Raw genomic sequence first — 14634 nt, 5'->3', positions numbered from 1 at the left:
ATTGTAATAATTTATTACATTTCATAATATATAATTTACAAAAGTAACACAAACTAGGTAACACACACTGATTGCAATTTTGCCTTGGCATGTTTTTTTTTTTTTGTGGAAGATCTTGAAAGCCGAATTTTCAGATGATGAAAATGTAAATGGTAAATTTCTGCTCATGATCGCATCTTTTCTTCTTTTTTTGTCTTAGATTCGGGTTGACGGTCCTCCTCAAGGTGGTGTGCAATATGAAACTCTGCCGGTGATCAAAGATGGAAGCCCTGTTCTCAGAGACATGGCCTTTTCCCTGGACAACAGCTTCATCTACGTCATGTCGGAGAGACAGGTCTGAATATATACATGTATATGCTCTCCCCTCTCTGCTTCTTTCTTCCATCCATAACAGCTGTAGGACGGAGAGAACGTGACAGCATCTACTAATGAAAGAGAGAAATGGGAAGAGGGTAGAGTAGCTGTGTCAGTGAAGGAGAGAGTGATGGAGGGACAGCTGAAGGAGGAGAGATGGAGAGAGAACAAGGTCACCCTCTCTTGACAGCATAATGAAGAGAGAAAGAGAGGGAGAGATGGAGAGAGACCCTGCTCATATAATATCAATACACACAACACTTCCCATGGGATGCATTGCAGAGTAGAGGTGGGCGGTATGAGTCATTTTATATCACGGTAACCCTATACATCAAGATATTATGGAAAACACTTGGCCTCTGAGGCAAAAAAGGGTAATTGTGAAGTTATTTCTAGCGAATTGTATTCTTGTAATTGCTACTTTATATCTCACAGTAGCTATGTTTCCATCCAAAGCTACGATTTTAACTTATTTGTAAAATTGGAGTATCGTATAAACCATTCGTGAATAAAGAAGCTTTTCCATCCCATGTGGAAATCGAAATGACGAAACACAATAAACCCTGTCATGTCATTTTGTGATCGGATGCTGGTGTTCGGGAACGCAATCATCATGTGAGACGGTTTTAACCCAAATCATTCTGATGACAGAGTTTGGCTCAGGCATTTCAGAATGATCGAACAAACATTTGAGATGCTGTGCAATGAAATTGGTCCACTGGTTAGTTATCCAATCACATCCACCGGTGAGGGAAAGTCACAAGAGTTTTTTTGTTGTGCGCTTGAGGGAAGTTACGCCCTAAATGTGTTTCCATCGTAGTTTGTGCTTAGTTATGTCTTCTTATTGGATAAAAAATCTATCTACCTCACTTGAGCACATTTCTATGCACAATTTTAGATTAGATGTGTATCTTGGTATTTTCCATTTCGATATCCCAAAATGGATATAAAAATAGGTGGATGGAAACATACCTTAGTGTGACTATTTTCACAATATAACTTCATTTATTTTTTCTCACAGCTGCAGCTTTTATCTCACAATGTGACTTTATTTAAGACAATTTGACATTTTATCTCTCCTCAATGTGACAAACTTATCTCACAATTACCTTCTTTCATTTTTTAATCTGAGGCAAAAACAGTCCTCATAGGCTATAGTTTTATTTTTTACTGAAATTTAAACCCAAAAATATTTTATCTTTTTATGTAGTAATGTTGATTCACATTATATATCAAAATAGTTAAAAACAAAGTCTCAAAATGGTAAAACATTCTAGATGCTATTGGATGATTTAAGCAGTGGTTGAGGGTGTTGTAAGATAACCAACAATTATAAAGTAAATGAGTTTAACTAGTTTAATGCAGCAGAGTTAATTTTGAGTCTGGCACATTTTACAGAGTAGCTTTATTAATAATATTTTCTGCGTGATGTCAGACTTGTAAATGGATATACTGCAGCATAGCAGAATCTCTACACAGTTCTTGCCTTGACAAATATATACCATCATACCGCCCATCCCTATTTCAGACTATAAAATAAAGAGAAGGAAAGGAAGAAAAAGAGAGAGACAGTCTCTAAAGAGAAGGAAAGGAAACAATACTGTCCTTGCTCAGAGATGGATGACCAGGCCGGTTGCTTACATCTCCAGGCTTTTTTTAGCATCCGTTGTAGAGGGTTGATATCTCCTCTTGGGATACACGTGGGCAGTGGGATGGGGTCGGGTGTGGCGGTAATGAGAGAGGTGGTTTAATGCACAGCGGGCTGACAGGTTCACATCATATCTGTACACGGGCGGCCCGCTGGGTCAGCTCCACTGGGCATCACGCATAGCAGCAGATGAGAGGGAAAAGAAAGGAGAAAGAGAAGAAGACTTGTTGAGTCAGCACTTTGTGTCTACGCACACACGCTGTCACACTTATCAGGCACATAGAAGTGACCCCAGCATTTTATCAACTTTGTGGCTTGAGTCCCGGGCCCTTGCTTCATCTGCTTTTTCTCTGTCTTTTTTGCTTATACACTCACATGAATCTTTTTTTAAAGATAAGGTTTCAGTAAAGCTAAAAAATAGTTTGAGTTAATAGTTAAAACTGACAACATCTATGGTATTCTGCAAATTACCAAAAATATATAAGTTTATGCATTTAAACTTCCATTGTAATTTTGGTTTGTATTACAAACTGAGGGACGAGTCTATTTTGACTTGTACTTTATATTGTACGTGACTAGTTACAGTGCATAGCAAAAAATAACTCACCCATGCTAAAGTTGACTAAAAAGAGGAATAAAAAATCATCTTTTGGAAATTTATCTTAATGCCTTTAAAAAAAAAAGAGGGAAAATCCAACCTTTCAGGACACCAATTATCTTTCTGAACGAATAATGTATCGTAAATAAATAAATGTTCTTCCTTAAAATACAGGGTGCCTAAGTCAGGACACCCCTATGTTATATTCCCATAGAGGCAGGCAGATTTTTATCTTTAAAGGCCAGTTATTTCATGGATCCAGGATGTTATGCATCCTAATAAAGTTCCCTTGGCCTTTGGAATTAAAATAGCCCTGCATCATCGCATACCCTTCACTATACCTAGAGATTGGCATGGGGTACTTTCCATAAGATCATCTCTCAATGCAAATCAAACCAGCTATTAGCCTAACTGAAATAACACCATGCCAATCTCTAGGTTTGGTGTGGTATGGTATTAAATATATACCAAGAAATCCTTTTTTTTAACAAATTACTTTTGAATGTTTACTGTGATAAGAATTTCTGATTTGAATTCATATGCATTTTTACATATATAAAAAGTAACTTAATACAATACAACAAGTACAATTTTCCAGAATCGATTTTATTAATTTGCTTATGCAAACCTTTTTTATTCTATATATATTTATATTATTTTCTTTTCTTTTTTACTTTATTAATTCCCTTATTTTCAATTCAGTTTAATTAAAAAAGTTGAGCAAAATAAATATGTTAAATCATTATGCAGTTTTTTTAAATACTTGTTTCTGATTGGGTAGTTGTGGCAAACTGTATAAACCATCATCCGAGTCAACTGCTTCTTTATTTTTTTTTTTGTTTTTTTTTTATTCTATTATTTTTCATGTTTTTTTTCAGGAGTTTTTTCTCAGTTTTTTATTTTATTATTTTTTTTATTAGATTTGAGACTTATATTTGCCGCACATTGTGTAAATGAGTCTGTATAGATGACTGTATAGGGGATCATCATATTTGGGGGTCTTTGGCATCAAAAAGTTTGAAAATCCCTGTTCTCTTATGGAAAACAAATGTAGCTGTTTGGGATTAAGCCGTGTATATAAATTCCTGTGTATCTCTTCACTAGCGCTGAAACAGTCTTAAGGGAATCGTGTTCGCTGAAACCTCATAAGATTCGTCCCTCTCATGCAGTAACTCAAACCAATCCCGTCGTAAAAGAGCCATCAGCACGTTCAGGTTTTTTTCAGGTGATAAATTCAATATTTCAGCTTATTAAATGACCACGTTGAAATGCATTGCTGAGCTCAATAAGCTCTTTCAGTCTGACTCGGGTTGAATTGCTCTCGGAGGTATTTCTCTGAGTTTTGTTAATATTCAGTATGCAGGTGTGAGACGTTCTCTTGTTGGGCTGAGAAGAACAAAAAAATGTTGTTAAAGACCGCACGGCCTCCGTCACCACAGCACGCCGCTGTTTTAGGAGTCAGTCGGCGTAGTCACGCTTCACACTTCACAGAGCAGCAGGATAAGCATTCACCTTTCAGCACAAGCTTTTATTCTAGCAGGAAACAGAGCCGTCATGGCGGAGTGGAGCTTCCCGTTGTCACGTTTTGGGTGTAATTTAATGAAAATGGAGCCAAAATGGCTGAACTTGAGTAGTTATTGCAGCTCTGTGGGGATGTGTAGGATACTGTCCATATGTTTACCGGCTAAGAGGAGTCAAAATGACAGATTAAAGGGTCATGGCTATTATTCGTATCCTGTCCTGCTGTCATTCACAAAAAATAGGACAGATGGTAATGCCGTGATATTTGGATACATACTTTTACTGAATATGTTATAATTGACCAGTTTAATGCAACATAATATAATACTTCATGTAACTAAAATATTAGTCAATGCCAATGCTAATGCACAATATAAATATTCTGGCCGATACAAAAAAGCCAATAATTATTTTATTGGTTACAGTAAATGGCCTGAAAAGCTAATAAAAAATAATAATATTTTCCATGAGTTTTGAATGGAAAGTAAATTTTTGTGATGCTTAAGTGAATACAGAATGAAGCATGGATGACTTATTCTATATATATATATATATATTTTTTTTTTTTTAATGTCGTTTTAAATGTTGTTGCACCCTTTTTTGTGACTAAACAATGGTTATGTTTAATAAGGATTGTGATTAATGTGAAGAATGCAGTACAAATGGATGTGTGGGTACAGATTGAAAGATTTATTATAATCATACATATTTACATACATGCATGGGCCCTGGGCAGCAGTGGATTTGCGGTTACCATTCAAACATGCTCAAACCAGCATGTAATTTTACTTTATGCACAGACGCACACATGCACAGACACTCCATCTTTACCCACAAACGTTTCACACTACCGCCATTCCCATTTGGCATCTATAATTCTTTTCTATGATGCCATATATTGTGCATTTTCTCAAAGACTCATAAATACAGCTCATTCCAAATGCATAGCCATCCCTCACATGCACACAAATAGTCTAGAAACGGATTGCCTCACACTGACATAAAAAGAAATACACACACACACACACACACACACACACACACACACACACACACACACACACACACACACACACACCACGTATAAATGTACACACATAGATTTTAGGGCTCATTGTCTCAGTGTATATGTACGGATACCATGCTAATGGTCCGTAGTTATTGGTTAGTGCAATATGGTGGAACTGAAAGACAAATGAGCTCCAGACAAGTTGTGTCCACAACCAAAGCAGTCAAAAAATACAGGTTATGTCAAACGTGTTTACAGAATGTCTATGAAGGGCTTGGAAGAAAGAGCGTTCAGAGCAGAGCAGGAGCGTCTACAGTCTTAGATCACGCAGGCGGTGAGATGGTGTCCTTTCTGTGGTAATTCATAGTCTTGTGATAAAGTGCTGTGGCTGTTTGGCTGGGGAAGGGAGCCAGAGGCTAACAGCTATGAAAGGTCAGAGCTGTTTCAGCTGATAACAGCTTTACAGAGACAGAGGGGAGAGAGTGGCGAGCGAGGGAAACAAAAAGGGAGTCGTTGAAAGAGACATGGAGACTTAGCGATGTCATGCACGTTTCAAAAATATCTCATCTAGGTTTTACATTCTAAGTAACTGCAAAACCGTATTTACTTGTCACCTCTCTGGCAAACTGCTGCCATGCGAGTGGGAGTCTCTGTTTTACAACCTAGTATGCTGCATAGACGGCATCCTGAATCTGAATAGTGTGTAAATTGTTACAACCTACATAGGCAACTTTGCATATAGTGCTCTCTCTCTTTCACACACACACACACACACACACACACACACACACACACACACACACACACACACACACACACACACACACACACACACACACACACACACACACACACACACACACACACAGATAAGATAGATAGATAGATAGATAGATAGATAGATAGATAGATAGATAGATAGATAGATAGATAGATAGATAGATAGATAGATAGATAGATAGATAGATAGATAGATAGATAGATAGATAGATAGATAGATAGATAGACTGGACTTTATATTATAGTGTATTGCATGTATTCTATATCAAATGTCTATAAATATTGCATGTGCATATAGTATATACACACATATTGGGAAAAATGTTACCTTTTATTCATATTTTTCAGTATTGAATAAAATATGATGTGTTGGATGAAGGTTTGAGCTGAGCTCTCTGGTTTTTGGAACAGTGCTTATGTGTCATCTGTACGACCTCACAATCAAATGAGGCCTGTGCACAAGCAAAGCCACACCTGCTGCCATATGCAAATCCATCACATGTAACCAACTCCAGCAAACGCTACGGCCCTGGTCTCGCTCTCATCGAAGCGTGTAAACCAATCCCGTATGCAAACTGCGAGGAGGAAAGAAATATTGCCTTGCAGGTTTGTTTGACTTCCCTTTTTGCATATCAGCACACAAAACTCAAAAAATAAAGACATTTTTGTATGGTGAAATTGTACAGCACTTTCTATTTTCTATTTCTATTCACTATAAATCTATGAAAATAGCACATTTTGCTCTAACTTTAATTGAAAGACCTGATGCAGATAACTGAAATGGCACAACAGTGTGACAATTATTTTTCAATCAGACAGGAGAGGGCTTGAGAATAGATTGTCACTATTTTGATTGGTCGTTTAATCAGTCGCACAATAAAATTGTTATTAACTCCCACTGCATTAGTGGCGAATGATTCACAATGAATCATTTATTCATTTAATTATCAGCGCTGCTGAGGCCATAGGTCAAAACTCACCAAGCATCCATTTAGAGCAATGAAAGCATAGCTTGAAAAGCACGTAATAAGATGTGAATATGTCTGTTGGGAAATGCCTCTTTTCTAAACATGCATTATGAGTCATCAGTGCCGTCCTCTGAAGCTTTGCACAGTAGTTTGATTTTGTGAGTTGGCCTTAGAAACACGACTTGAGATTGATCTGACGTTGTCCATTCCACGCCCACTATTAAGAGTGGCGTGACATGTCCAATGCCGTGACTAACATGGAGAAGCTTGTGAATGAAGTGTTGACTTTCACAACCAAACCAGATTCTCTGCATATGTTGCTGTCATTCTTATAGCCATAAACGTTCAGACTGAACTTGGGAATCCAAGATCTGCTCCTTATCCTCGGCCCCTTCTCTCGCCTCCCCACCTCAGCTCATAAAAGCGACGTAACCGAGATCATCAACCAAATAAAGGAGCCTCCATATTTCCACCCTGGCAATTTCTCTCCCAAGTGCTCAGCTGTGAAATTTAAAATCCATGCATGGCTTCCCTTTTTCCCCGTCTTGAAGAACCCGATTATTTGCTCTATGTCTTTGCATAGCCTTAGCCTCTTTTGGCGCACACACATACTGTACTTGGAGTCATATGCATGTATTTACCGTTTTGATCTCTCACTCACACACACGCACAGAGAGAGCCTGTACTAGGCCTGCACTACCTTTGTCTGGGAAATGTGTAGGAAATGAACTGTGTGGTTATCAAATGCAGGGAAATGGGATTTTTCACCCGGAGTAAGATTGTTTAGAGGCCCTCTCCTCTCTTCTACAGTCCATTTCCAGCCAGCTCCTAAAATAACACTCTTCTTCCATTATCTAGCTGAAGATTGTCTCGATGTTCATCGCTGACCTAGCCAAATTTCGAGCCATTGCAAATGGAGGCATTTGTGATTGAATGTTACATTTCTCCAAATAGGGATAGTGTAATTTGTAACATCTTTAAGTAGCTTGAATACAGTGAAAAAAATCCACTGTATACATTAGTGACATTTTAGTTATTTAGAATTTAATTTAATGTGCTGTATATCACCAACTTCTAAGTTTTATGTTTTTAGGATAAAATAAGTGCTTGGAAATAGATTGTCAGTGTTTTGTTGCCCGATTGTCTTTTTACCGTTTAATCAGTCATACAATAAAACTTTTAACAACTCATTAGTGGCAAACGACAAAAAAAAAAAAAAAAAAATATATATATATATATATATATATATATATATATATATTTATCATATAATGTATTTTATAATGCTGAGGCCATAGATCTGAACAGCCCAGTCCCTGACAGCAGTATGGATTTGCTAGTGCTACTAGATACACACACATGCTGCTGTGAGATGTAAGATATGCTGCGTCTGCATAAATAGACAGATAAATCTCGTAGTAGATCTAGGCAGGTGGAGCTGTGGGAGGTAGAGGGTTTGAGGGGAACTCTAAGAACGAGCTGCATGACTAGCTTACAGCAAACAATGAACCAGACTATTTAAATGTTGAGTATGCAATCTTATTGGCTGCAGGATCAACAGAGGCCAATCAGCTTGTGTCATACGGTAATGTTGTAATTGCTTGTAGATTGCATGTAAAGGACCTCTCAGCCTGCGCCCTCTAGAGTTTAATGACTGAACTATACATACATACATACATACATGCATATAAAACGGTATCGCCCAAATATATTAACATTTTTATGTTAGCTGTGAAGCCTACATTTATGCAAATAGTCAAATGTCGACTAAGTGAAAACCTGTCTGTGCAGATAGTGCCCTCAAGAAACCATATCTAGCCTGTGATTCACGCCTGGTGTCATTGGAGTCTCTTGTTTGTCTTTGTTTGGTTTGAACTGGCCCTCATCCTGCATGCAGATTGAGTTGGCCGACAGCCACTGGTTCCTCCATGTCTGTGTGTGTGGCGTTCTGTAAATGTGTGCGCATGTGTCTGAATATCAACGTTTGGGTGACTGTAGCATGGTTAGGGGGGTGGGGGTATATATGATGAAAGGGCTAACAGGAAATCAACAGAGCAGAGGATGTGATTAATGAGAACAAAGCAGCATTAATATTCACTTAACAGAAGTGTGTGCGCACAGCTCCTGATTCTTATACACAATACACAGGAAAAGACCCGGAGCCTGGAACTCTGTTTTGCCGTTTTCCGTTATTGACTAGCTCAGCTAACAATGAGCTAAACTGAGGAATCGTGCCCAAAGTTCAAGCAAATTTGCCAATAAAAAGTGCTTTCTCAGCCTCAGATGCCCCCTAGCATTGCCTTGACCCCTGGTCACCCTGTGAAAGTGCAGCTGCTCTTGCTAAAAAATGGGAACAAGGAGAGTGTCTTGACCAGAGACCTCTTTTCTCCCCTCTTTCCACCAATCACTGTCATTCATGCTGCCCTGGACAAAGACTTAGATTAACTGTAGCTGCCATGGTAATTGACAGGGAAGAATGAAAATGTTCTTTTTTAAGCATAAAGAATGAGAAATGAGATCCATTGTATTCATGAGAAATCAGACCAGTCCAGCTTATCTATTATTGCGTATATCTGTTTCATCACAGTAGGTTAAGGCAACAGCTATCATGAACAGCACTTTACATTATTTATTATTCTGATCAGGATGGTATTAATTGTATTATTTATTTAAATTAACATGTATTAGTAATGGTAAACGTAACATACTAAAACATTTTAACATCGCAAAGTTTATATAAATAAACGTTAATGCATTAACAAATATGAATTAACAATAAACAACAGCACAAAAAATAGTACATTTGATTATTTCGTATTTTTTATTAAATTATTTCACTGTTCACTTCAATTCACAAAATTGAGTAACCATTGTGTATGAAATATGCTATATACATAAACCTGGCCTACTGTATTTATAAATTAACATTAGCCAAGCTTAATAAATGCTGTAAAAATACTGTTGTTTACAGTTAGTTCACGATATCTAATGCATTAGCTAATGCTAACAAATTAAACCTTTTTGTTGCTTGTTACTAAACCACTAGTTTATGAAATTACTGGAGATAAAATTACTTAAAAATCCTTTTGTTTATTCTTAGTTCGTGATATCTAATGCATTACTGTAGCTAATGCTAACAAATTAAGCATATTTTTGCTTGTTACTAAACTTCTAGTTTATGAAATGAACTTGCTGTGTGTGTGTGTGTATGTATATATATATATATATATATATATATATATATATATATATATATATATATATATATATATATATATATTAGTTCAAATGTAATGTATATAGTTTGGTTTGGGGTCAGATGCAATATCCACATCATGAAATTCATGCCTGTGTTTTTATGAACGCCAGGGCTTGGACAATGCTAGTCTGTGACACATGATAGCAAAAGGTCATTAATGCCACACAGAGGGCTTTAGAACTGCTTGACATCTGCAGGCCATTAAATGAACAGTGATGTGCATTTTGCTATTGTCAATCATTCTTTTTGATTAGCAATTAAATCTTGCTAGTATACTATCTTGCTAGCACAATGGCAGGACTGATTGATACAATATTGTCTGTTATCTAACATTTTTAGGGGGTCACTGCTGCGCGATAGAAAGTTCAGGTAGGGGAATCAATTCCAATGATAAGGTGCACGTTTAAGTGTCAACGTGACTGCTTCACTTGCTATTGACAGAGGGACAGATCAGGATAAATGCCCCTGTCGATACGTCCCGCGTCCAGCGTTATTGATGAAGCTATTTAGCCGACTCATTCTGTGAAAGCCGGATCCAATCTCACACTCTCTCCAGACACCAGGAGGCTTTATGCCTGAACGCCGTGTATATTGCGGTCTTTGGGTCAGCGCCTGACCTGGTGTTGTGTATCAAACTGCCAGGGTCAACCTAAAGGTCAATTGTATATGGTCATCATTGCTATTCACCCTTACAGATACTCCTTCAAGACTAGAATGAACCCTCAATGTGGAGCAGTCACCAATCACATGAAATGCATCCCTCCTCTTGCATTCAAGCATTGCTAATTTACTTAATCGAGGATTTGCACTAATCAGGTTTGGTGCACAAGAACCATTGGCCAGTCCTAACCTCATTATTTGATAGCAAAACTCTTGTCGGCCCCAATCAAGTGTTTAATTAAAATACTCATCGCCTTCAAGGTGCTTTCTCTTGCCCTCCATCCCTCCGTGTTTCCACCCTCAATGGAAGCTGCGCTGTCAATAAATAATTTGCTCTGCTGCTCGGCGAACTAGCAGTGGCTGTTGTTCAGCTGAGAATTTGGACCTTGAGGTGAAAGTTCTTTGTTTTTGTTAGTAAACAGCCCGGTTGTACCCCATGTCGTCCTCTGACCCATCAGGCTAGTCCTAGATTTAGTACAGCGAACGAAGACAAGCCAGTGTCATGCTGGTTGTTATTAAGAGTGGAGGCAGGCGCTATCGGCACTGCCTATACCTGCTGAATGCTTGTTGCTGTCTCACAAGCCTCTAAGGGGCTTTCAGTGCGGTGTTGATTTAATAGTCTCAAATGAGGTGGTGGATATCTGAGATCTGCTTGCGTGGCTTGTTTAGGGGCTGTTGGATGCCTTGTTAAGGGTGTGGAATGGGGGGGGGGGGTGAGTTACTGTGGGGGGCGCAGCATAACGCGGCTAGTAAGCAGAACCGTGGTGGAGAGCGGCAGAGGTAAGAGGGTGCATTCGGGTTTGCAATCTTTCTGTTGTGCATCAATCTCCAAGTCGGACCACCCATTGAGAGATGTCGATAGCGTAAAACGGCTTGACAAGCATTAGCGGTGATGAGTGGCTAAACACGTTCCCTGCTGTTTTGTGAAAAACATCCAAAAAGAGTGGTGGAAAAGTTCAATGATCTATGAAAGAGCATCCTCAGCGATTGAATGACAACAAATGCATCAGTTTTAACTGCTTGGATAACAGAAGTGACTAACTTATTTCTGTTTTTTTAGTTTTTTACTAAGTGTGTTAAGAGAAACATCTGAGGCAGAAGATAATGCGACATACGATACTTCCGTGATGTAAGGAGTTTGTTTTGTCTTTATCTCTATAGAACATTCTGTTGCTCAGAGGTTTCTCTTTCATAGTTCAAGACTTAATTGTGATTCTCAGATATTTTTCATGTAAGTATCAACGTTGGCTCAGATAAACCTCCTTAGGAGAGGTATAACTGACTAAAATGAAACAAGACATTCTCAGATATTAGAATATTAGAAGTCAAAACTGAGAATTTTTTTTTGAAAGCATTGGAAATCACTTTCTTACTCAGATGTTTCTTAGCACTTTCATTGAAGTATCAACTGTCTAAATAGATACTTGCATCGCTCAGATGTTTTTCTATCAAAGCTCTGGAAACTTTATGATTCTCAGAAACGTTAAGTTAATGGATCATCTTGGTCTCAGATATTTCTCTTAAAACTCCTAAAGCATAATGAAACATTTCTGAGAATCACAATCAAGTCTCCAGAGCTCTTAAACGTCTGAGCAAAAACTCTTCCTAGAAATTAAAGCAAGACAAGAAGAGATTGCATGGTTGTCACACTAAATTCTCAGTTTTAACTCCTTGTTCCTCAGAATCATCTCATTTCTCATTTGTGTCTGATCTTTATTTCCCTTAAGGAGATTTATGATAATCTGAGGCAAAGTTGATACTTAAATGATAAGAATTGTAATCTCCAGAGATTTAATTTATGAGTAATTAATTTTCCCAGAGATTAGAGCAAGAGATACATCTCACAATGAATTCTGTTTTAACTATCTATATCTCGCATCTGAGACATAGTTGATACTTAAATGAAGCATTTCTGAGAAGAACAATCCAGTCTCCAGATCTTTGAAATAGCAACTTCTCAGCAATAACATTTTCCTAGAAATCAAAGCTAGACAAGAAAGAGATATCCCATGCTTCTCAAACCAAATTCTCAATTTTTGACTCATCATATCCCAGAAGCATATCATGTATACTACCATTTGGTTCTGTTTGTATTTCTCTAAAGGATTTTTAGGAGAAATATCTGAGACAAACTTGATATTTTTCCTAGAGTCACTGAAATGAACACTTTCAAGCAACTGCACTGTTGTCGCAGGGATCAGACGTGAGGATAGCAAGATAATACCATCTGCAATTAAAATGTTCTAGCATATCAACAGTCATTCGAGCTGTCAGCACATGACTGCATAATGCCGTAGCTTTTGTGCGTGCCCCACCACACCGAGAGGTCTCCCTGACATCCGTCACATCACTAATAATGCCGCTTCAGTCTCCTAATTGCAGGCTTTAATTGTAATAATTATTTACAAGCCTAATTAAACAAAGAAGGAGTCTCATGGAGAAGTGACTTCCAGTTCAAGTAATCAGGCTCAGTTCTGTCAAGAAACTCTGTTAGCATATTATCATTAGCGCTAGCTGTCTAATTGACGAAGGCTGTGCCGTGTAACTCGTTCTGTCTTTTTCTCTCTCTGTCTAAGAAATGACTTTGTTCCCTGTCGGTGTTGTGGAAAACAACAACCGCATCTTTCTCTATACAGTATTTCAGGGCTTCTTTGTCTTGGGGAATGTAAAGGAACCTGAAGGCGCAACAATATTGGTTAATGCTTTTAGAGTAAATTATGTTGTTAGATGTACTTGTTTCGGCTTTTCCTCAAGGTCACTTAAGCATGGTAGTGGGCTTGTGTTTGGTTACGCACTTCATTCCACCAGGCGTTGTTTGTTTTTCTTCTTATTTATTTAAATCCAAAATAAGTGATCAACAAAACATCGATTGAAATTAATATATACATTATACAAAACGAAATACTACAAACAAACTTATGAAGTGGTCAAAAATCGTCTCTGACATATTGCCATTCAATAAATTGTCACGCCTTTTATGACGTATTCAATTTTCTATATTTTCTTTCTTAATTAACAGATTGAATTATGATGTTGTAACAAAAATATGAAACCAAATAAATGTTCTTAAATTGCTACAACATTACCCGCCCACAACTACAACAACAACATTATTTTAGAAGATGGTATATATATTTATGACTGATTTCTATATATCCCTCTTTGTATTGCTAATGCATTTCAAGTATATATAAATATATATATATATATATATATATATATATATATATATATATATATATATATATATATATATATATATATATATATATATATATATATATCTTTAGCTAAATCTCTCTTTGTGAGGATAATAAATGTGTTGGCTATCAGGATAATAGGTTTGTTAGTATTTTGGCTAACTAATAATGGACTTGTTATGTTGCAGAGGCTATTGACTTCACCATTTCCATGTCTCTTTCAAAACAGGTTCTTTGTATTTCCATCCTCATTTGGCTTGATCTGGTGTCTGGCAGCGATTCCGAGATACTTCTCATTAATCGAGTCCAAGCTTTTTAAAGCCTTGGCTTTAGAGATACCGGAATAACAAAACCCCTGTCCTTCTTTTATCGATTACATCTGCCCAAATTTGAGTGGAGTCTCAGGCTGTGCCAGCCAATAATGTGTCTGCGTGCTTCCAGACAGATCCTGTCAATGTATCCCTGCTGAATGTCACAGTGGGCCCAGCACTCCTCCTCTTGTTTTGTGGCGAGAGGCAGTAAATGAAGCCCCCTGTAGATCGAGCACTTCCCCTCCTGAGCACCTCTGCAGGTTTAGCTGCCGGTCCTGGCCGAGTCCGGGGTGAAGCCCACCCCTGCTTGCCATCCCACCAACACG

The 14634-nt window shown here is 37.8% G+C and overlaps 1 protein-coding gene across 1 annotated transcript in view; it reads left to right on the top strand.

The window, feature by feature from the left end:
* plxna2 (plexin A2) overlaps positions 1-14634 on the top strand; it is a 225524-nt gene that overhangs the window by 104666 nt on the left and 106224 nt on the right. The window contains exon 4 of the mRNA XM_077218389.1: positions 200-334. Coding sequence (XP_077074504.1) covers positions 200-334 — 135 coding nt within the window. The remainder of the gene's footprint in view (positions 1-199; positions 335-14634) is intronic.

The sequence above is a fragment of the Siphateles boraxobius genome, unplaced genomic scaffold (genome assembly GCF_051911475.1).
Source record: "Siphateles boraxobius isolate OS27281-9 unplaced genomic scaffold, OSU_SipBor_1 77, whole genome shotgun sequence".
Taxonomy (NCBI): domain Eukaryota; kingdom Metazoa; phylum Chordata; class Actinopteri; order Cypriniformes; family Leuciscidae; genus Siphateles; species Siphateles boraxobius.
This window is presented reverse-complemented; position numbering and strand designations above follow the sequence as displayed.